This window comes from Delphinus delphis, chromosome X (genome assembly GCF_949987515.2).
Source record: "Delphinus delphis chromosome X, mDelDel1.2, whole genome shotgun sequence".
NCBI classification, from domain to species: domain Eukaryota; kingdom Metazoa; phylum Chordata; class Mammalia; order Artiodactyla; family Delphinidae; genus Delphinus; species Delphinus delphis.
This window is the reverse complement of record NC_082704.1, coordinates 35,936,197-35,960,654: the sequence shown is the minus strand read 5'-3', so window position 1 is coordinate 35,960,654 and position 24,458 is coordinate 35,936,197. Positions and strand designations below refer to the sequence as shown.

Here is a 24,458-nt window from a genome sequence, read left to right as displayed (position 1 = left end):
AGATCTGGGGAGGAGATACTGAGTTTGGTTTTGGACATGTTCAAGTTGAGGTACCTGCAGGATTTTTCAGACTTGGAGTAAAGTTCTGGCCTGGAGTTATACATTTAGGTGTCATCAGAGCAAAGGTAAAAATGAAAACAATGAGGATGGATGGGACCATCTGGGAGAATTTGGAAAGTGGGAGGAACCAAGGACCCAGGATGAAATCCTGGTCAACACCTACGGGTTGATGGAGGAGGGGGATCACATGAAAGAAAAAGCAAGAATAGTCATAGAGGTGTGAAGGGAACAAGGAGAGTGTGGTGTCATGGAAACCACAAAAAAGAAAGAAATGAGCAGCAGTGTTAAATGACACTGAAAGGTCTAGTAAAATAGGGATTCCAGGAAAGAACTTATTTAATGCTTTGCTAAAATCCAAAGAAATCCAAGATTCCATTTGCTTATTCTTCCTAACAATTAGCCTCATCAAAGAAGGAAATCAGGTTAATTTGACTTATTCTTAGTGAAAACATCTCCCTTTAATAATCTGAGCATTCTAGAATTTTTATTAAATGGACATATATTTATTGAGCATTTAACTTATGCCAGGCATTGCACTAGGCTGTGTTCTAGGCTCATCATTAGTAGACTAGACAGAAAAAAATCCCTTCTCTTGTGGAGCTTGTAACTGAGATACACTATAGCTATGATTCTGACTCCAATTCCGATGAGTGTCAGGGGTTGTCCCCATACCACCAAGCGATTTTCTCACACCAGCCGAGTGTCCTACAATTCAACTCAATTCTGACACTATCCACCTGGACATAAATGTTAGAACACACAGGTTAAGGGCTCAGTCCTATAAGACCCCCACACCTTTAAATGCCAATCACAAGATCAGATTGTTGCCTGGGCTTCTGACCCACTGGCTATAGATTTGCGGTTCCAACGACCCCCTCCTTGAGTTCAGTTAATTTGCTAGTGCGGCTCACAGAACTCAGAGAAACATTTTACTTACTAGACTACCAGTTTATTATTAAAAGATATAATTTTAGGAACAGCCAGATGGAAGAGATGCATAGGCAAGGTATATGGGAAGGGACACCGAATTTCCAAGCCCTTTCTGAGTACCCAATCTCCCAGCATCAACATGTGTTCATCAACCTGGAAGCTCTCCGAACCCTGTCCTTTTGGATTTTTATGGAGGCCTCATTACACAGGCATCACTGATTAAATCATTGGCCATTGGCTATTGACTCAACCTCCAGCCCCTCCTCTCCCTGGAGGTCCCCTGACAACCAGCATCCTACCTTGGGTGTGGTCCAAAATTCACCTCATTAACATAACAAAAACACATTTCCCACTCTCATCACTTAGGAAATTCTAAGAGTTTTAGGAGCTCTGTGCCAGGAACAGGAATAAAATTCAAGTATATATTTCTTATTATAAATCACAATATCACAATAGCATAATGCTTATGAGCCTGGGCCTAAATCCTGGAATCACCACCTGCTAAACTATATGAGTATGGATAAATTACTTAATCTCACAGCCCTAGTTTCTTCGTCTGTAAAATGGGGAGACTAAGGATTATTGCCGGGAGGTTATTATTAAGGTTAAAAGAGCTAATACACGTAAAATGCTTTGAACAGTGTCAGGCGCATAATAAGAGCTCAATAAATGCTAGTTATTCTGCTGTGTATGGAGGCATGGGGACAAGCCAATAAATAAGAAAATATGCATTAGTGCAATGGAAATAATTAAAATAGATTTGAAAGCAAGTAAATGCATAGTTACTTTAGATTGGATTGTCTTACTCTAAGACAAGGATGTTTGAGTTGAATTCTGAACAAAGAGGAATTAGCTGTGTAACAATCCTGGCAAAGTACACTCCAGGTAGACCAACTATGGCCCTTGGGCCAAATCCGGTCCATAGCCTGTTTTTGTAAATAAAGTTTGATTCTTTACATATTATCTGTGGCTGCTTTTGCTCAGAGATGAGTAGTTGCGACAGAGACCATATGGCCCAAAAGCCAAAAATATTTACTGTTTGGCTCCTTAGAGAAGTTTGCCCACCCCTGCTCTAGGCAGAAGGAATAGCAAATGCAAAGGCCCTAGGCAGGTATGAGCTTGGAGAGCTCAAGGAACAGAAAGAAGTACTGGAATGGGTAAGAGGAATGAATGGTAATGAATCTTGCCTCAGACCCACATTAAGTCCACACTGGTCTGTAGTTTGCAGAATCCACCTTCCTTCCCCTTTTGAAAGCCATTCATCTCGTCTTTGAGGATCTGGTACTGGTACTTCTCCCTTGTGTACGATTTTCCAAGGATCACTAACCGTGGTTCATCGATTGTACTTGCAGGTTCTCATTGCCTAGGGAGTAATTCATCTGGGCCAGAAGATTTGAACTTATTTAGAGCAGCACTCTTAACATATCGCAGGCCAGTCGATACTAACAGTAAGCACTATCTCCAACCACTGCTTTATTTTAAACTTGAATCCCATTGAACTTCATTTCACTGATATTTTTGACTTGGAATTTATTGTCATGGATCTTAAGTTAACTCTGATTAATATCCATTATATATATATTTATAGATATACATATCTATATGTTTGTCTATACATATCTATACTTGTCTATATCTGTGACAGTATTTCCAAAACTGTATTTTGAGAGATGCTAGTATCCTGTGAGATATTAATAAGTGAGTAGAACATGAAAGTTCCACGGTCAAATATATATGGTAAATGCTAAGCAAAGCTAAAATAGGTTTTATTTCTGGCAGGACTTCTTAAAGCCTTAATATGCTAATGTGTGCTGTGAGTCTCTGAGAGAGAGATTCAGTGTGCAACATTTCCTAAACTTACTTGATCAAATTCATTTTTCTTAGAACACCAGTTAGTACCCCAAGGGACACTAGTGTTTCTTGGGTCAGTTTGAAAATCTCTGGCTTTTAGGCAGTTGAGGCACTGAGAAATGTATCTGGCCTCCCTGCGTGAATCTGCTATAAATTTCTGCCAAAAGATCCTTTTCATGTGATATTCTCATTGCAGATTGAAAGTTGGGGTAAATCTGTATCTGTGTGATTAAAGTTATCTCTGGACTGTACTCTTTCCTGATTCTTGCCATCCATCCAGCAAATATTAGTACCTACTATGAGCTAGGTCCTGTTCTAGGTGTTGGAGATACACCAGTGATGGAGACAGACAAGGTTCTCGTTCTCGTGGAATATATATGCGTGCATGCGCGTGTGCATGGCGGGGAACATATAATAAACACATATGATAATTTTAGCTAGTGATAAGTGCCCTGAAGGGTGTTATATCAGAGAGTAATGTGAAGGGGTAACTTTAGATGGGGTAGTCAGGGAAGGCTTCTCCGAGTATGTGATGCATAACCTGAAAGAAGGAACTAGAACAGCTATGTGAAGAGTGGAAGGAAGAGCACTCCAGCAGAGGGAGAGAACTTGCAAAGTTTTGGGGATGGCCAAGAGTTTGTGGTTCAAGGAGTGTCGGAAGGCTAGTGTGTTTGGATTGTAGTGAGCAAGGGTGAGAGTGGGTGGAGTGCGAGAGGTAGACAGGGGCCAGCTAATGCCAAGTCTTATAGACCATGTCAAGAAATTTGCATTTTACTCTAATGGCCATGAGAGGAGAAAGTAAAATGGTCAGATTTCCATTTTTAAAAGATCACTTTGATTGCAGTACTGATTGCAAGAAGGCAAAAGTAGAAGAGGGGAGACCCAAATTAAAACTTGATGGATTGAACATTGGGTGTTGTGGAGGGGAGAGCATCAAGGATGACATCCCAGTATCTGGTTTAAGCAATTGGGTGGGGTGCCATTTGCTGAGATGGGGAGGACTAGAAATCGATAGGTCTCTTTTGGTCACATTAAGTTAGCGCTGTCCGTGAGGCATCCAGGTGGAGATGTGAAATAGTCAGGTGGAGATGTAAGTCTGGACTCAGGGGAGAGGTCTGAGCTGAAGAGCTAAAGTGGGGATTGTACTTAAATCACGGGACTAGAAGAGGTCACCTAGGAAGTGTAGCTGTAGGTGGAGAAGACAGCCAAGGACCAAGGCTTGGCTCACACCAACCTTTAGAGGTTGAAGAGCAGGAGGAGGAAGCAACAGATCCCGAGGAAGAGGCAGTGAGATGGGAGAAAAACCTGGAGGATGTGAAGTCACAGAAACTAGACCCTAAGTGACCCGGTGCGCTGGTTAGGAAGTCACGGTGAGCCAGAAGGTTTAGGCTTGGCCCTAAAGATTAAAGCTCTAGGAAGCCCGTGAGCCACAACTACTGAGCCCATGTGTCACACCTACTGAAGCCCGCGTGCCTAGAGCCCGTGCTCCGCAACAAGAGAAGCCACCGCAATGAGAAGCCCACGCACGGCAACGAAGAGGAGCCCCTGCTCACCGCAAGTAGAGAAAGCCCACGCGCAGCAACGAAGACCCAGCGCAGCCAAAAATAAATAAATAAAATAAATTTTTAAAAAAGAAAACTTTAAAAAAGAAAGCTCTAAAAAAAAAAGAAAGCTCTAGGGAAATATTTACCAACGTACTATAGATTTCAAACAGATGCGTTCATTGTAACAAACACAATAATTCAGATAAATTACAAAATTAATGAAAGCAATACCAAAATATAGATCAAAAGTGAATAAGAAATACCAGGAGCATGCCATTTCTTCATACTGGGAATGTATTTATTTTGAACATGGCCTGTTCACAACTGGTTTTAGAACAATGTCTTATTGATGAACCCGTGCCAAAGTACTTTTCACCATCCTGTTAAGAGCCCCCTGGTTAGAAAAGCCTTCAGTCAACCTCTGGATTTCAGACAACTAGCTGCTTCTTTTGAGAGCAGCATGAAGGTTCCCTTCTGCAGAAGCAACAATGCTCTTGTGCAACAAAATCTCCCTTCTGTGATTTTTTTCCTTCTGAAACAGACTGGGTTCTGTGCTTCTCTCTGTAGAAAGTATCTGGAGCGTTCCCCTGCCTACCCCGCCCCCCTATTTGTAGTTAGAAAAAAAGAGCCCATGAGCTGTCCGTTTCATACTCTCAGACTCTGGTGTCCTGAGTCTGCTTCAGATTAATTCAATTAAACACCTCAAGCTGAATCTGTCAATCGTCTTTTTTTTTTTTGCCATGGGCCTGATTTACTCTGCTAATAGGATCAACACATGTTATATACAAAGGTAACCATTAAATAATTATAAACAAATAATTTCACCCCATACTCCCAGCTGATTTTGCATCTCCTGCCAAATACAAAACATTTACTTTAATACATTTACAGCGATAATTTGCATAAAACTACTGAAAGTGGGGATATTTTCAAAGCAGCTGCTTATGTGATGTGATTAGCAAAATCTCCCTACCCCATCCCCATCCACCCACGCTATTCGTCATTGCTTTGAGTTAATACATTGAAGCCCTCTGTTAAAATTAAAACATTATCTACAGAGACAAATGAAGTTATTAACATTTAGTTCAAATTAGTTGATTGAAATCCTTAATCAGTAAGGTCCTTTGTGAAAGGAACCCAGAAGCAGTGTTAAGTTTTGAGGAAGGAAAAGGAAAGGTCCAGAATATGGGCTGCTGCTCGGGGAGGGAAGATGGGTTTGGGGCACTCTGTATAGAGCTCTGGTAAGCCAAGGAATAGCTTGAAAGCACTGGAAGCTCAGGCGGAGGGGAGACTGCTAAAAAGTAAAGGAAAGGGTGGTTTCTAAAGGACAATAAAAGCCATTAAAAGCAAGTCTCCTTTAAGTGACAGTTCTGCCAAGAGCCAGCTAGCTTGTTTCCGGTGTGTCTATGATGAAAGTGGTCATTTCTTCACATTTTAGAAAATTCTCCAGCTCTCTGTAGGGATCATATCAAGTGAGGTTAAAGAATTCTCAGGCGTCAATTGACTTCTGACTCAACTTTGGGATTTTTGGAGACATATCTTAAAAAAAATTTAACTACAAAAGAAATTCTCATTGTAGAATATTCAAACAGTTATAACATACATAGAATCAAACCTGGGGACTTCCCTGGTGGTCCCGTGGCTAAGACTCCGTGCTCCCAATGCAGGGGGCCTGGGTTCGATTCCTGGTCAGGGAACCAGATCCCATAGGCGGCAACTAAGAGTTCGCATGCCGCAACTAAAGATCCCACGTGCAGCAACTAAGACCCAGCACAGCCAAATAAATAAATAAATATATTTTTTAAAAACCACCTTGAAAATAAAACCTGAACGATCCCCTCAACATCCACCACAATTCTAGGCTCACACTATTTTACACTGTGCTTCCAGGTTACTTTCTATGCATTTACTGGCATATACATACATCTATTTTCTTACACAAATACAACAAGCTCTACCTGTTCTGTATACCTCCTCGTTCTTTTTAAAATTTGTTTTATTGTGGTAAAATGTACATAACGTAAAATTTACCATTTTAACCAATTTTGAATGTACAATTCAGTGGTATTAAGTACATTCACAATGTTGTTTAACCATCACCACTATTCAATTCCAGAACTTTTTCCATCATCCAAAATAAAAACTCTGTAACCATTAAAGAGTATGCCCTCATTCTCCCCTCCCCTCAATCCCTGGTAACCTCTATTCTATTTTCTGTCTCTATGCTCCTCTTTCTTGCAAAATTGTTTTTGAAAAGGTAATACACAAACATTATAAAAAAATTCAAACAATACAAAAGGGCAAATACAATGTTAAATACTTCTTCTCCTATGCTTGACTCCCAGGGAACCAGGTAATCAGTTTCTTAGGTATCTTTACTGAAGAGTCTGTGCGCATACAAGCACACATGGACAGACATATACCTTCCCCCCTTTTTTACATAGTAGTAGCAAATCATACACAGCTTGCTCTTTTCACTTAATATCTGCGATATATAAATATATATAATACATATATATATAATTCTTATACATACACTTCTGTTATGCTAGGATCATTTTATTTCTGACTCAATTTTTTTAAATTAATTTTTTATTGTGGCAAAAAGCATATAACATAAAATTCACCCTCCTAACAATTTCTAAGTGTACAATACCATATTGTCACCCACATGCACATTGTCGTGCAACAGATTCCCCAGAGCCCCTCACCCCAGTCCTGCATGACTGAAACTCTACATCCACAAAACAACTCCTTCCCTCCCCTTCCCTCCAGCCCCTAGCGTGCACCATTCTGCTTTCTGTTTCTATGAGTTTGACTACTTTTGGTACGTCCTATAAGTGGCATCATACAATATTCGTCCTTCTGTGACTGGCTTATTTCACTTAGCATATTTATCCTCAAGGTTCATCCATGTCATAGCATATGATAGGATTTCCCTCTTTTCTAAGGCAGAATGTATATGCCATATTCAGTGCATATACGCTGAATGTATATGCCACATTTTCTTTATCCATTCATCTCTCCATGGATATTTAGGTTGCTTTTAATTCTTGTTATTGTGAATAATGCTGCAATGAACATGGGGGTGCAAATATCTCTTTGAGGGTCTGCTTTCAATTCTTTCATATATATTTCCAGAAGTGGGATCGCTGTATCATATGGTAGTTCTATTTTTAATTTTTTGAGGAACCTCCTTACTGTTTTCCATAGCAGTTGCACCATTTTACATTCCCACCAACTGTGTACAGTGTTCCAATTTCTCCACATCCTCACCAACACTTACTATTTTGCTTTTTGTTTTTTTAATACTGGTCAGACTAACAGGTGTGAGATGATATCTTATTGTGGTTTTAGTTTGCATTTCCCTGATGAATAGTGATGTTGAGCATCTTTTCATATGCTTGTTAGCCATTTGTATATCTTCTTTGGAGAAATGTCTATTCAAGTCCTTTGCCCATTTTTAAATTTTATTTATTTATTTATTTATTTATTTATTTATAGCGGTATGCGAGCCTCTCACTGCTGTGGCCTCTCCCTTTGCGGAGCACAGGCTCCCGACGCGCAGGCTCAGTGGCCATGGCTCACGGGCCCAGCCACTCCGCGGCATGTGGGATCTTCCCGGACCGGGGCACGAACTCGTGGCCCCTGCATCGGCAGGCGGACTCTCAACCACTGCACCACCAGGGAAGCCCCTTTGCCCATTTTTTAATCGTGTTATTTATTTTGTTATTGGGTTGTAGGGGTTCTTTACATATTAACCCCTTATCAGATACATGGTTTGCAAATATTTTCTCTCCTTTCTTGACTTTTCACTGTTGATTCTCCTGTTGCACAGAAATTAAGTTCGATGTAGTCCCACTTGTCTATTTCGCCTGTGCTTTTGGTGTGACTCTTTTACTTCTCTCAGGGCCAGACTTTCATCAGGATAGCTTGGTTGTGATTTTTGCCTTCCTTTCCACCTCAGTACTCTCTAGCACATTGTTTTGTTTTGTTTTTAAATAAATTTATTTATTTATTTTTGGCTGCCTTGGGTCTTCGTTGTGGTACGCAGGCTTCTCATTGCCGTGGCTTCTCTTGTTGCCGAGCACAGGCTCGCGGGCTCTAGAGTGCAGGCTCAGTAGTTGTGGCGCACAGACTTAGTTGCTCCGCGGCATGTGAGATCTTCCCGGACCAGGGCTCGAACCCCTTGTCTCCTGCATTGTCAGGCAGATTCTTAACCACTGCACCACCAGGGAAGTCCTAGCACATTGTTTTACAGGGGTGTTGGCTAATTACTATTGGTTCTCTGATGGGATACACCCAGAATTACCTTAATTTTTCTGGAATCATTCCCATGGAAGGTAATGCGAGGCCTGTGTGAGAGGGGGTTGTTTCCTCCCATTTTCTCACTTCTTTCCCTTTCATCTCCCCTTTTTCTCCCCTTCCAGAATCTCCTCTGGGGCCTCCTCCTTCCCTCTCCCACCCTCCTCGTGAGTGGGGCAGTGGTCTCTGAGACAATGACAGGTCAGCCCAAGGGCTTACTCCAGACCAATGAGCGCTTCTGGGTTCCAGATGGACCAATTAGCTTATTAGGGACATTGAATACCTGTATGGCTGGCATCTGTCCCATTGTCCTCTTATTAACGACCCTCTTGTCCATCAAGGATTTGAATGTGTAAATGAAGCCATATTCTCTCTCCCATTTTTTTTTGTTTTGTTTTTAAATTTTGGTGGCTTTAATCCATCCCCACAACTTCTGCCCAAGGCCAATAAAACACAGCCATTCTCCCTTTGTAAAAAGAAAGAGGGGTTGGGTTTCCTTCAATTGTCTGCCCTTTTCTGTCTCCTCCACTATTTTTGTTTTACTCTGTAGTTAACTTTGCATAGAGCAGCTTCGCCCGAGGACCTGTGCGGTGGACCTAGGCACTCTTTTCTCACTGCCGGTTGCAACCGCCTTTTCGTTGTTCTAATCTGGGGGTTTGTGGGACCAGGGGCTTGGCGGCTGGGAGAAGAGTTTGGCCAGAGCCTTCCTTCTGCATTTCACACACATTCTGCTCTCTCTCTCTCTCTCTTACTTACACACACACACACACACACACACTCTCACACACACCCGTTCGGGCCCCTCTCCGTGTGTCTTCCTTCAAGATGACAGGGCGCTGGAGAAAAGGCTGCTGGAATCAGCTGGTAGGTACAGTAGTAGCCTGAACCCCACCCACCCGCTGCCTTTGCTCGCTCAGGTTTCTCCGGTCACTCCTGCCAGGGGAGAAAACATGTAAACGCGCCTCCAGAGGAGGGGCAGGGGGAGCTGGGAGCGGCGGGGGCGGCGGAAGGTGAGCCGGGGAAGGTGGCCGAGCACCGTGCTGCCGGGCCCTTCCCAGAGCTCCCTCGGGGCGGCAGTCCCAGCCCGGTTCGCCCCCACCCCATCCCCCTTTTCGTCAGGATTGCCTTTTTTTCCCCTCCTTCTGCGGCGGCGGAAATGACAGTGTGGTGCTGCCGCGGTGTCATGGTGCTGCCCCTGGACTGAGGAGCGAAAACTCTAAGTTTGGCTCGGGAGACCCAGCCGCGGTAGCTTGGCGGCCGCCGTGCTGTCCCCGGCGGGGCGCGCGGGCGGGCGGATCCCGGCTGCTGCGCGGCGGCGGCGGCGAAGGCGGGCGGCGGCCTAGAGCGGCGACGGCAACGGCGGCAGCGGCGGCGGCGGCGGCCGGGGAGCTCGCGCCGGAGCCCGAGCCAGTTCGCGCAGGAGGCAGGCGAGCACCCGGCGCCCTCGGGCGCGCCGAGGACATGGCCGGCAGCCGGGAATGCTCTGGGTAAAACGCGCCCCCTCGCCGCGGCCCTGGGGGCCGAGCGCCACCGCAGGCGCAGGGCTCGGCCCCGGCTCGGGCCGCGTCTCAGGTGCGGCCGGGGCCCGGCGCGGGCAGAAGGCTGCTCCGGGGCTCGGCGGGGCGTGATGACGGGGCCCGCGAGGCTCGAGGTGGCGGCGGCGACGGAGGGCGCCCCGGCCCGGCCCTGGCTTCCCGTTGCGCCGCTGGGGCCCGGGCACCCGTCGCTGCCCTCCTGGGACGGAGTTTGCACTCCGCGATGCGGGGCGGGGGCGGGTCCACGGCCTCCCGCGCAGCCCGGTGGGGCCGGGTGCGGCCCCTCGAGCGGCTCTCCTGGAGCCTGGGTGCTAGTCTGGGAAAGGGCACCGCCGCCTTCCCACGCTCCCGCGGCCGGCAGCCTCCTCGGCCCGGGCGGCGCCCCTCGGCCGCCCGGCGGTGGCTGCTGCGGCAGCCGGTTGCTGCGGACAGCCTGCCCGCAGGAAGGCCCGGCGAAACTTAATCCCTTTGCTGCCGGGGGAGCGATCCTCGAGTCTCCGTCTGGGTGGTTCCTTATTTCTGGCCTAGCTGTGAAAGCAGCTCAGTGGGGGAGAGGGAAAACTTATAGGTGCCCAGGACAGGCTGCGACTGAACCCGGGAGAGGTGGGGTTTTTCCATTCCTGGCTCGTAAGAATTAAGTAAATAACGGCGGAGTAGATTTACAGAAACATTTTCGGTGATAAGGATTAGGTTACTTAGCATTTCGTATGCAGCGCATTTCTTGGAGGTGTTTCTTCTCGGAGCAGGAAATTGGGATCCTGGGGTCCTTAGGTTCTTCACTTTCTCTCTTCCACACTCCCCTACCCGCCTTCACGCTCACTCGCCTTCTTCCTACGTGGTCGTCACACATCTACCTGCCCACCCGAATCTCTCACCAACCACCCGTCCCCTGGACTCCTCCCCATCAATCTGTGCACTCCCAGCCTCCCAGCCATGCAGCCTCTGGCTTGTGAACCACTTTGCCTTTTTGAGGGTTTCTGAGTGTGGGGAGGGTGCATGGTGATGGTTGTTTGTGAAGAGGAGCCCTTATAAAGGAATATATTAGAGGCTATGTAAATAGACAAGTACTACTGTGTGTGAGTTGATTCTTCAGATTCTCAAATTGGGCCAAGAGGTCTGCCTTTAACCCCATTCTGTTCCCTCCCAGTACTCTAATCAGTTCTCTGGCAATGTTCCAAAAGAAGGGAACTGCTGAATAGGGAGACTCCCTCCGTACTCTACCCGGGCTGGTTACCCCTAACCCTCACATGCCCCTTTTCACTTCTCTCCACTGATCACTGCCCTGGGGGCGGGGGGGAAGAGTCTTTGCTATTTTTCTATATTCCTGCCCAATCAATTAACTTAATGCAGATATATAATGTAAATTAGATTTCTCCTGATTGTTCCTCACAACTTGATTTATGTGCTTGAAATACAAGTCTAGGAGCCAAGAAGATCAGAGAGTTCATTCCCAAATCTGATGTTGCATTGGCTTTGTGGCCTTAGGACATTCCTGTGACCTTTCACTTGTATGAAAGGCATCATATTGTGTACTGGCTATTGTGAGTCTTGGCATGGCCCTTTGAAGATGAAAGGGTTCTATAAACTCTCAGCACTATACTTTTCGAAGAAAGTTCTTCATTTACCTTTTATTGGGGTAATAGATTGGGTGTAAGTAGCAACCCTAGTTTACTGGGAACCCCCACTTGCCATTATTAATCCCCTTGGGAGCCAAATATATCACTCTACTTTGGTCCTAAGTCTGTTTCTTTTTTTTTTACTCTCGTGCACATGCAACTGAATGAAAACATACATAAAAGTAGGCATACAGAGTAATTGGCGATTATTTCACACTAAGGCTTGAATCATATCTAATGTACTCCAACCTAACAATCTGAGTCAGACTCATTTGAAAACATAACCTCACTAATTTTTAGCCCATATGGGGTCAGGTAGTTAATTTCTACTGAAAAGTGGCATAAATAATTTTAGTCATGGCTACCTGAGCATGATTAGCATCTAGCAGTGGTGAGTCAATAATATTTATTAAAAGCACCTACAGCGTGCAGAATCCTCTGTTGACTGGTCTAAGGCCGCAGCCTTGGCCTTGTATCTTGGCCTCCTGCTTGTTTAAGGCCTACCTCCTTACTTGCAGCTCCGGGATTAGGCCAGGGAGGGGCTGTGCAGGGCAGGGGTAGAGGCTATAGGGACATGAAGGAGCAATTGTTTCCCTCCCATTCACTTTCGTGACTACTAGACTCCTCATCTAGCATGTTGTACCTTGCAAGGCCACCCCCCGGGGAAGTACTGCCGCAAATCAGAATGACTTGCTTGCTTCATGAACATATCATCTGAACAGTGCAAACTGATTTAGGTGAAATTGGTTTAGTTAATCCCTCCTCTAAGTGCAGGGCAACTTGCTCAAACTTGTATATCCTAAAGCAGTGCCAGTGGAGTCTCATAATAGCGTCCAAAAATTGCTGTGGGTAGTGAGCCTGTCCATTCCCTCATCCCTCCTCCCATGAAATCTGCTGACACCATGACAGTTGAGAAGGAAACTGCAGAAGGAGTATGTCTTTGCTACTTGGTGAAGAGGAGAGAATGTCCTCCCTTGACTCTGTCCCTTAGTACTCAGGTTCTCTCTTTCCCAACAGGGACAGACAGCCCTAAAAAGGAGGTGAAGACAGGGCGGAGGCACAGAACGTGTCTCAAATGGCTGTTCTCAGAGGTACCTGCTTGGCCTTGTGTGTGTGTGTCATTCAGTCTCTATGGGTCTTGGTAAGTCCCTAGCTGTTAGGCCATGGTCCTCTGCTGCTAGTGGAGGCCAGGGGGTGTTCCATTTCCAGTTAGCATTAAGTTTGTGGTCTTCTCTTCTGTGCAAAAGGGGAACATGTGGTACTGTGTTTGTGAAGCACCTCCTTACTTAGGCTGAGTGCCTTGACTTAGAGCATTGCATCACCAAGATATGACATGTAACATGTTGATACCGGATATACGACAGTTCAGGAGAGTTCACAGTTGTTCACTTTTTGATGAATGAAATTTGGGTACCAAGGTGGTGTTGTGCTAATGTCTGTATTTCAGGTCTCTCAACAAACATTGTGTTCATCACTGAGCAGTGTGAAAAATAGACTAGAAAAGTGTTTCTCAACCAGTGTGTTGGATCATGCTAACATGTGAGAAGACCAGATGAGTGGTGTTGAGACAAGAAGTTCCAACTCCAATGATCCCCTCTGTACGGGCTGCTAGCCCTCTTTTTATTTCCCTTCTCTTCCAAGGATCAATATATGTTTCTGTCTCCATTTTCATGAATTAAAACTCTGCTAAGAGTCTTCTGTGGGCACTGGAGGTTTGTGGCTCTTTCTACAGTTTCTCTTTTTCCATCTTCCCCTTCTCCATGATCACAGCCAGACATATTCTTTTTGACAGTCTCCCAGCTCCTGCATTGCCCTTAGAAATCCTGTAAGCTGCTAAGACTACTAGATGGTTAAAGTATGGGTGGTGGAGGGATTTTGAGTAATGTGCCAACATCCACTACTCCCTTCTCTGTGTTGGGTTCAACTGAATACATAATAAGGGTGTTGGTTCTGCCTAAGTGGGTTAGCAAAGTATCCTTAGGAAGACTTGTTCTACTTGGGTTCTTTTCTCCCTGCAGAGCTCTGACTGCCTGACCTTGGGCTTTGTCTCAGACTCTTTCCTGCAGGTCAGACTCCTCTAGTTGATGAACAGCATCCCCAGTCTCTGAATCTTCCTCTTACAGAGACCAGAAGATCTGATAACAAATTCATTATATAACCTAAAATCCTCCTGAAACAGAAAATCCCGGTATTTACAGTTTTCCCAGTTAGGGGTATAATGTATGGGCATGGTAGACAGTGCTAATGCAGGACAGTGACATGTCTGAATGTATACAGCCCAGAGATAGAAAAATGGTTTACGGTCCAGAATCCTCCATCGCTTTGTCTATAGCCCTTTGTTCAGTGTTGCTAAGATCCATGTGGTTCCCAGGGGAGTAGAAGCTTGATTTCAAATAGGCTTCTGTTCTCTGTCCCTTGTCTCTGACCTGAACTTGGGGTCCTCTCAGCCTAACACTCAACAGCATGCCCTACATACATATATTGCCAGTTTTATTCTGTAGAAGTAGAGATGACTGCCCAGTTTGGGGGGGGGGCACTGAACATTAAAAAATTTACAAATATTTTATTGGGTAACAGATTGGGAAAAGCAGTCCTAGAATAGATGGAAAGCTGTGCTGGTAGCAGTAGGTAAATTAAGTTTGTTCTCCAATCTGGAAACTGCTAGTGTAATTGGCATTAAGATAAAGGTGTTATGAATTATACTTAATGATTTGTGACAATTATCATGTGTTACCTTGGTAAATCTATTTCTTGGTTACTTAGATTAATCTATTGTGTTTGTAGCAGATCTAGGACTTTTAGTTCTGCTATTGTGATATTCCTTTTAATGTTTATGATGACTATATTGTATAAAATAGCCAATGGCTGGATTTAGGAGCTAATTATTAAAAAAAAAAAGATCATTAAGGAACTTCCCTGGTTGAGACTTCGCCTTCCAATGCAGGGGGTATGGGTTGGATCCCTGGTGGGGGAGCTGGGATCCCACATGCCTTGGGGCCAAAAGGCCAAGACATGGAACAGAAGCAGCATTGCAACAAATTCAATAAAGACTTTAAAAATGGTTCACATCAAAACCATCTTTAAAAAAAAGTATAGGTCTCAAGTCATTAAAAAAATCATTAAATCCATGTACTGTAAAATATTAAGTAGGCTTTAATAACCTATTAGACAGGAACTGGCTCTGGTGCTGTCAGTCTGTAATCAACCTCCAGTCCTGAGCTCACCCTGTGTGTGATAAAAGCTTAAGAAAAAAGAAGAGAGACAGTTCTTCCCTTTGCGGGGGACTCCAGTCTAACAGGGGAGACATATGAGCATAATAAATACCACAAGAAGACTCATGGCCCTCCAGAAAACTTGTGGGGGAGTGTAATTGTCCTCTATTATGTCAACCATGCATTTGGGGTGAATTTCCAAACATGTGCTATTTCCTTAATAACTTGCTCTGTATCTGTCATCTGTGAATGTGTGTTGAGAATATCTGTATTTTTAAAGCAAGTTAATAATTTTATTTTATTCTCATCTGATCCTCACAAGAGCCTGTGAGATGGGTAGGGCAGGTATTTTTCATTTGACAGATGAGGAGGCTGTGGCCCAAACAGTTTAAATGTCTTACCTGGGATCACTCAGCTAATTCAGTTTAGAGCTAGGACGACAACCAGGCTCTGTTGTGAGGATCAAATGAGATAGTGGCTTTGGAGCCATTTGAAAAGTGTAAAACTGGTACACAAATGTAAGGTGACTGTTATTATTAATTATGCTTACTGACCGCCTAGCCTCTTTTTTCTGGGTTTCTATTTTCAGTCTGTCTTTTTAGGGTGAGAATTCTATGCGTTGGTTGCCTTTTATGTTCCCAAATGATCATTTCTGAAATTAAAGAGGTCTTTTCCTACTAATAGTATTCTAGGATTTGGTTGTCTTCCTTTTCTTCCAAAAGGTGTTGTCATTAGTTTGTACTCCCATGGGACTCTCCTCACCTTTAGTTGTTCCCTGGAACACCCATTATATCTTCTTTGAAGTACAACAGGCAAAACCAGCCACTGTCCTTGGGCACCTTGGCTTAGCCAAGGGTAAGTAATGCATTTTGTTTATTTCCAGTTCCTTTCATGATGATGCCCATTCTTGTCAGCCTTTCTTTTCTTTTTCTTTTTCTTTTTCTTTTTTGGTATGCGGGCCTCTCACTGTTGTGGCCTTTCCCGTTGCGGAGCACAGGCTCCGGACGCACAGGCTCAGCGGCCATGGCTCAGGGGCCCAGCCTCTCCGCGGCACGTGGGATCTTCCCGAACCAGGGCACAAACCCGTGTCCCCTGCATCGGCAGGCGGATTCTCAACCACTGCGCCACCAGGGAAGCCCTGTCAGCCTTTCTAGTCACACTAATAAATAAGACTTGTGTCTTGAGGAGCTGGTTTTCAGTAATCCAAGGTGTCTTTCCTATGTGGTAACAGATAGCAAGAGCTCTGTAATAATAGGATGTCAGAGCTGGAACACATGTTAAAGAGATTGTCTGGTGATTCTAGTCCAACTTGAATGACATTTTACAGTTAAGGGAACATCAGACTAAGCCAGGACTCATTTGCTCATCCTCCAAGGCAGAGAGGCAGTTTCTGGTGTTTTTAGGAAGAGCTCATGGGACATTACTGTTAATATCCTGAAGAATGTAAATTCTACAAGCCAGCTGAATCCTCATTGTACAGCCCAGGGGTCAGGTTGGGTTTTATACTCATGGTCTTTCTGTGAAGAAAGGGAGACTGTGGCTCCTCAGGGAGGTAATGAGAGCCCAGACCCGTGTTCCGTGGATCTGGAAGATGAACACTAGATGGAATATAAGCTGTTGAAATAAGTAGGCATTTAATTATGTTCAAATAACACTTGAAATAATAGCATTCTGCCAAGTGCAGATCATGACTTCTCTCTCTGATCAGAGTTAACCGAATTTTGGATTTGAAGGGCAATGCTGAAATCAATCTTTCATTTTGTAAGTGCAGAATGTATTATTTTTATTTTAATCGTCTGCATTGAAAACTCCTCCTTTGTATTTCTATCTACTCACACAGTCTTATGATACCTTCTTAAAGTTTATTCTCATCAACTTTTTTTTCAGGAGTCTCAGCCTGAAGGGGGGTGCAGGGTGACGATAAGCCATACAGAAACAATTTTATACTAGAACAAGGGCAAATACATAAGCATCCTTATTTGACTACACAGCAGTAACTAAATGATATGGAAGGGAACAAATCAGTGGATGTGGGTGTGGGCATTTGTTTCTTAACATGGCATTTGGTCTGCCCGCCTAGGCATTTCATCAGTGCATTTTTATGACAAACCATTGTGTTTTCTGGCAAAAGCTTCATGATTGCCTGTCATTCAGTGACACTCTACCAGGTTTACATCCTGTCTTTATCCTTAGTGTATTCTCTAATTCTGCATAGATTAATGATTCACAAGCTTTTTGAAGTTGCAGCACTGCCATTGTTTTATTTTTTGTCCTACCACTTCCTCCTGTACTTCCTAAAGGTATTTTGTGATCTAGGAGTCAAATATTTTTTAGGAGTCTTATCATTTTTAAATGAATAAAAAATTGGGAGCTGATAATTTTCTGACACCCATTGATCATTAGAGATGTCCCAGGTATTGCAAAACCTAGACAGGGAATCACTAACCTAGAAGAGCAATTGAAAGGAGTAAGCAATTCAGTAGAGTTTAGAAATAGTACATAATTACACAGTTGACAGTATGGAATAGTGGTTAGGTGTTTGTTCACACTCTGGATTGTGGGTTGGAATCTGTTTTAAAAATTAAGGTAAAATCCATATACCATAATATTCACCATTTTAAAGTGTACAATTCAGTGGTTTTTAGTATATTCACAAAGCTGTGCAATCATCACTGCTAAATCCTAGACATTTTCATCATCGTCAAGAGAAAACCCATACCATTAGCAGCCACTCTCCATTCCCCCTACCCCCATGCCCCCCGACCCAGGCCCTTGACAAACACTAATCTACTTTCTGTTCTTATGGGTTTGCCTATTCTGGGCATTTCCTATAAAGGGAATCATATAATCTGTGACCTTTTGTGACTAGCTTCTTTTACTTAGCATAATGTTTTCAAAGATTATCTATGTCGTAGCATGTATCAGTACCTCATTCCTTTTTCTTGCTAAATTATATTCTGTTGTATGGACATACCACATTTGTTTATCTGTTCATAAGTTGAGGGACATTTGGATTGTTTCCACCATTTGGTTATTGTGAATAATGCTGCTATGAACATTTGTGTACAAGTTTTTGAGTGAGCATATCTTCAGTTCTTCTGGATCATATGGTAACTCTACATTTAACATTTTGAGGAACTGCCAAATTATTTCCCAAAGCAGCTGCATCATTTTACATTCCCACCAGCAATGTATGAGGGTCCCAATTTCTCTATATCCTGGCTGACATTTGCTATGTTTTTAAATTATGGCCATCCTAGTGTGTGTGAAGTAATATTATAGGTATCCTAGTGAGTGTAAAGTGGTATCTCAATGTGGTTTTGATTTGTATTTCCCTAATGGCCAATGATGTTGAGTACATTTTCATATGCTTACTGATCATTTGCATATCTTCTTTGGAGAAATGTCTATTCAGATCCTTTGCCATTTAAAATATTTTTTTGCCTTTTTATTGTTGAGCTGTAAGAGTTCTGTGTATTTCTGGATACTTGACCTGTATCACATGTATGATCTGCAAATATTTTTCCTATTCTGTGAGTTGTCTTTTCACTTTTTTGATGGTGTCATTTATAGTACAGAAGTTTTAAATTTTGATGAAGTCCAATTTATTTTTTTTCTTCAGTTACTTGTGCATTTGGTGTCATCTAAGAAACCGTTGCTTAACCTAAGGTCATGAAGATTTACACTTACGTTTCCTTCTAAGAGTTTTATAGTTTCTGTGCTTACATTTAGATTGTGGATCCATTTTGAGTAAATTTTTATGTATAGTGTGAGGTCGGGCTGTAACTTCATCCTTTTGCATGTGGGCATCCGGTTATCCCAGAACCACTTGTCAAAAAGATTATTATTTCCCTGTTGAATGGTTTTGGAACCCTTATCAAAAGTCAGTTGACCATAAATATAGGAGTTTATTTTTGGACTCTCAGTTTTATCTGGTTTTGAATCTTAACTTTGCTACTTGCAAACAAGTGTGACCCTGGACACATTACCTTTTTTGTTGTTGTAAAATAGTACCTGCCTTTTAGAGGGTTGTTGTGCCTGGCACATGGCAAAAGCACAATAAATTTAAAGGGGAAATGTGCTTAGGTAATCAGGGAGGTAGGGAAAATGGGAGATAGGTTGAAAGGATGCTGAAATATTAGGAGTGACCAGAACAAGGTGGCCTCATAAATGAGAGATGAGATGAACAGATGTTTGGAGAAGTTGCAAAAATACTCAGTTCCCCGAAATTGTAAAATAAAACAGAATAGAAACAGTATAATAGAAAAAGTTACTTACCATAAGGAACAGAGTGTAACCATCTTATATTATTCTCTATACAGCCGAAATCAGTTAAGGTAGTTATTTTAAAGCACTGATGTTTGGCTTTTTTTCTGCCAAGGACTCTTTTGAGAACATTTTGAATGCTATGGACAACCCTCTCCCCGTGAAAGTGTATATATGATATACATACAGCATCCTTTAAACATTTCTAGAAGTTTCAGGAATCCCTGGTTAAAAATCCTATTTTGACCTTATCCAAGGCAATCCTGACCCATAGCATGCTTTCCTAAGCTTAGTTTCATAGTGAGGTTCAAGTGTCTCAGTAGTCAGGAACAACTTTTAGGACTGCAGGAAAATTCGCAGAGCTTTTCCTCTGTACAGAAGAATTAATATGGCGTGATCCTAAGATTTAGAAGAGTTGTGGTACTCTAATTGTTTTTGTAAAGGTTACAACACAGAGGCAGGTCTATCAGCAATGCATCTTGACCAACTATAATTTTGGCAGGAGGCCTTACTCGATTCTCCCAGGTAGCTTCCAACACAGACACTGAGGAATGCAGACCTGCAGTTCTGGAAGAGGCAGTAATAGAAATGCAGAGTAAGGTGGAGATGGGCCTAGAAGAAAGAGGTATGATTCTGAAAGGGACTAGGAGTGAGAGGCAGATTCAGAGAAACTCAGAGGGACACAGAGAGACACAAATAGAAGTGGAAACATGGTGTCTATAAGCCCTCTTGTAAAATAGTCAAGATATTTGTCAAGTGAAGGAGGTGAGATGATTGAAATAAAGGTGTGTGGGAAAGAGCACAGGCCTTGGCATTAGACTGCCCCAGTGCTCTGGGTGTGTGTGTTCCTGGTTCATTTACTTAATAACACTGAGCCCCAGTTTCCCAACCATAATATGCATATAGTATTAGTACCTTCCGTACAGCCTTCCTGATAGAATTTAATGAAATATTGTGTGTAAAGTTCTTAACATGGCACTCAGAATACAGGAGGTACTCAATAAATGCTAGGCCCCTTCTTTAACTTCCTCTACTTGAAGGGATCCTTCATTTAACAATTTTTAAATACTCTGTGAGTGTGAGGCACTGTACTATGAATAAAAATATGAAATAGTTGATGCCCTCAAGGAGCAAGGAGGGTTAGCTGGAGACACAGATGTGTAAATGAAATAAAACAGAATGTTCTGGAAGCCACCAAGTGGTTGAAGTGATAAACATGTTCAGTGAGAGAACTCCTAGGTTTCTAGGCTTGGATGGTGACATTCAACAGATAGGGAAAATTGGAAGAGGAGCAGGTGTTTTGTTTTGGGGGGCAGGGAAGAATAGCAAGTTCATTTATGGACATGTTGAATTTGACCAATGGAACTACCAAAGGCAATATTCCTGCTTTGAGTGGAAGTTGGAATCTATCATCTCTAAAGTCTCTTCCAATTCTAAGATTCTATGATATATGTACATTTTAATTGTTTTACTTTTTCATCTCTATAGGTGAATGCTGATAGATGTTATAAGCTACAAAATACTAGCCAACAATTTCCAAGCTCTTGTAAATTGTAAAATAAGAACACCACACACCTCACTTTTAAAAAAAGTGGTTATACAAACATCAAACTTATCAAACCAACTGAGAGTGACCATTTTGCAAAAAGATTCTTCACTTTTACAGTCCAATTTCCTATAGATTTCCATTAAATAGCTAGTTAGTTAAGTGCACTTAAAAGGTTTGATTTAGAAACAGCTTTTAGGGATACATCTATTGTACTTATGCACAATGTATAATTGTACTCAGTATTTAAGTTTCCTGTGAGAGGGCTATGCAGATATCTCTGACAGATGACAAAACCTGAACAAATACCAGTGGCGGAATCAAACTTTCAAGCCCTGATGAGAGTCTCCGGTGATAGTGAGATGATGAACAAAAGTTATTCAAAAGCAAAAGATGCCTTTCTCTTTCCTATAAATAAGATTAACACTTTAAACCAACAAAATATATTTTATACTTTTTATATTTTAATATTTTTCCTATTTGTCTCTAGTAACTCAATTTACTAGAAATAGGATGGAACAGAAATTTCCATGTGTGGTAACAGGAAGTAATTCAAGTTCACACATCTGAAGAACTTATTATCCTGTGCTGAGAACTACATTTTTCTAAAGCTCTCTCTTCTCTTTTTATGCAGGCTCTGAGAATGGGATCATTTCAAGAACTAGAGAGTTAGTTTCAAATATGGCCTTGTTTTCCTTCCACTAGATGTGAAATAGGAGCAGCCTCTGTATTTTAACTGGAAGTAAAATAGAGAACAATATTGGAGAATGGAGACTGAGAATTTGGCAGGGCCTCAGGTGCATCATAGTCCAGGACAAGAGATGTCAGTGGAGAGGGTGTGTGAGAGACTGATCCGCACCAGTGTGGTGAGTTGGAACAGGAATGTGAGTCAGTAAACCGGGATTCAGAGATGGCCTCTAGTTTCTGTTTATTAGTGCAGGAAAATAAACCCACGCATTTGTCAAAAACAAGGTTTAAAGGGGGAGAATGGCTTTTTGATTAATTCCCAGCTCACTTTCTTATTGCTCCAGCATCCCTGGGGAATCCAGCCTGTAAAACCTCCATTGGTTAGTGTGTAATTATGCTACATCCACGTTTCCTTTGGAAATGCTTAATGACTCTTGCTTCGTGTTCCTTGCAGGTGAAAGCCCAGCCTCTGCGGTTCTTAATGCCTCAGCAGGATTATTTTCACTAAAGATGGAAACACTGGAGTCTGAATTGACCTGTCCAATCTGCCTAGAGTTGTTTGAAGACCCCCTTCTGCTCCCTTGTGCTCACAGCCTCTGCTTCAGCTGTGCCCATCGCATCTTGGTCTCCAGCTGCAGCTCTGGTGAATCCGTTGAACCCATTACTGCTTTCCAGTGTCCTACGTGCAGGTATGTTATCTCACTGAACCACCGGGGCCTGGACGGCCTCAAGAGGAATGTGACTCTGCAGAACATTATTGACCGCTTCCAGAAGGCTTCCGTCAGTGGACCCAATTCCCCAAGTGAGAGTCGCCGGGAGAGGACTTACAGGCCCAGCAGCGCCATGTCTAGTGAGCGAATTGCTTGCCAGTTTTGTGAGCAGGACCCGCCAAGGGATGCAGTGAAAACATGCATCACCTGCGAGGTCTCCTACTGTGACCGTTGCCTGCGGGCCACGCACCCCAATAAGAAACCTTTCACCAGCCACCGCCTGGTGGAACCAGTGCCGGACACACATCTTCGAGGGATCACCTGCCTGGACCATGAGAATGAGAAAGTGAACATGTATTGTGTATCTGATGACCAATTGATCTGTGCCTTATGCAAACTGGTGGGGCGTCACCGAGACCATCAGGTCGCGTCCCTGAATGATCGGTTTGAGAAGCTCAAGGTAAGGGATCTGGGAGATACCCCTTACACGACTTTGTCTCTTTATACACAGTTATACAGTTAGCAAGTTCCTTAATAAACCAGGTCACTTTTTCTATATGACAAGTGAATTAACTCCAAATTCTTCTCGTGACAAATAGCCTCCTCGCCTGCAGGCTCTCACTGGAACCTGTTTCATCTGTTGCACAAACCTGTTTGCGTTCGTTCACCTCTGGCCAGTTCTGGGGGAATTAGCCTATGGCTCATACTAATAGTACGGCCAGAGAAACAGCAGCCTCTCTCCTCTGACAGTGATATATTGTACCCTATATATCTTTGCCGTGATCTTTCTACCTCTTCTTTTAAGTATGTGAGTACCCGTGTAGGTGTATTACAATTAGCATATGTGCTGATTTGCATATATATGCGTATAGCTATGGGAAGGTTGGGTGTGTCTCCGGTATGTGTGGGTGGAGGTGTCTGAGTGTATCTATGTAGGTGAGAGGTTTTTGTGGAGGACAGTAGTGTATGTGTTTGCACACTCAGTACACTAAATAAGCAAAGTTTTGGTACTGGCCACTACAAATTGCCACTAAGCCCTTAAGAGGGGGCTAATTCTAAACCTGCCTTAAAAAACAGAGCAAAACAAAACAAACAGCCAAAAAAGGGACTTCAGTGTACCACGAAGTTAGGAGGGATAATCAAATACCTGAACTAAAAATTTAAACTGAAGGCAATAAATATTTAATCCAGTATCATATTTTGTGCCAGTGTTGGTTTTGAAGTGCTTGTTTGCAGTCTCTGCCTGGGAAGTTCCTGTTCGGTTGCCAGAGTTTTCTGAAGTTGTTGTGCCAGCATAGTATTTATATGCAAGTCTAAGTGCCTATTTTTTTTAAAGCACTACTACCTCACGTTGATGTTAACAAATGTCAGATCCAGCAAAATTGTTTTAGTCCCATTGCCTGTCTGCTACGTGGCTTGATTTCTCTTAAGAAGCTACTTAACAGAAATTCCAGAAAAATAAAATGTTTAACTGAATAATAAGATTACCACTCCAAAATCAGGCCTAGATATATAAGCCAAGCTGGAAGGAAGACCCAGATGGGATGGAAGGAAGGCAATAAAAGAGTGGAGATCTTCCTCTTGCCATGCTATGGAAAAGTCATTGTAACATATGTAAAAATTATGATGTTGGTGAGGGTAGTAATACTCAGAGTAGGATACATTTTCCCTTCTGTAATTTATTGAAAACAATATTGAGAGTGACATTGACAATGGTTTGTGCTGTTTTTGATTTTTTATTTACATTTAATATTTATAAATTTGTACAAAGTTTAATGTTTGTTGATTTCACTAAGGGTGATATTCTCATTCATATCAAGACTGCAGAGAGCAACAATCTCAGTGGCTGCAATTCTTTTTTTTTCTCATTTTTAATTTTTATTTATTTATTTCTTTAACATCTTTATTGGAGTATAATTGCTTTACAATGGTGTGTTAGTTTCTGCTTTTTAACGAAGTGAATCAGCTATACATATACATATATCCCCATATCTCATCCCTCTTGCGTCTCCCTCCTACCCTCCCTATCCCACCCCTCTAGGTGGTCACAAAGCACCGAGCTGGTCTCCCTGTGCTATGCAGCTGCTTCCCACTAGCTATCTATTTTACATTTGGTAGTGTATATATGTCCATGCCACTCTCTCACTTCATCCCAGCTTACCCTTCCCCCTCCCCGTGTCCTCAAGTCCGTTCTCT

General features: G+C 42.9%; 1 protein-coding gene across 5 annotated transcripts in view; it reads left to right on the top strand.

Annotated features, from left to right (window-relative positions):
• The first annotated feature begins 9,496 nt into the window (after positions 1-9,496).
• MID2 (midline 2) overlaps positions 9,497-24,458 on the top strand; it is a 105,645-nt gene continuing 90,683 nt past the window's right edge. For 2 of the 5 annotated variants that reach the window (XM_060003153.1, XM_060003151.1), the window contains exons 1-2: positions 9,959-10,177; positions 22,007-22,722. In XM_060003153.1, coding sequence (XP_059859136.1) covers positions 22,063-22,722 — 660 coding nt within the window. In that variant the 5' untranslated portion in view covers positions 9,959-10,177; positions 22,007-22,062. Of the gene's footprint in view, positions 9,555-9,958; positions 10,178-21,411; positions 21,732-22,006; positions 22,723-24,458 lie in introns of those variants that run through there. The other 3 variants (XM_060003149.1, XM_060003148.1, XM_060003147.1) reach the window with 3 other exon arrangements.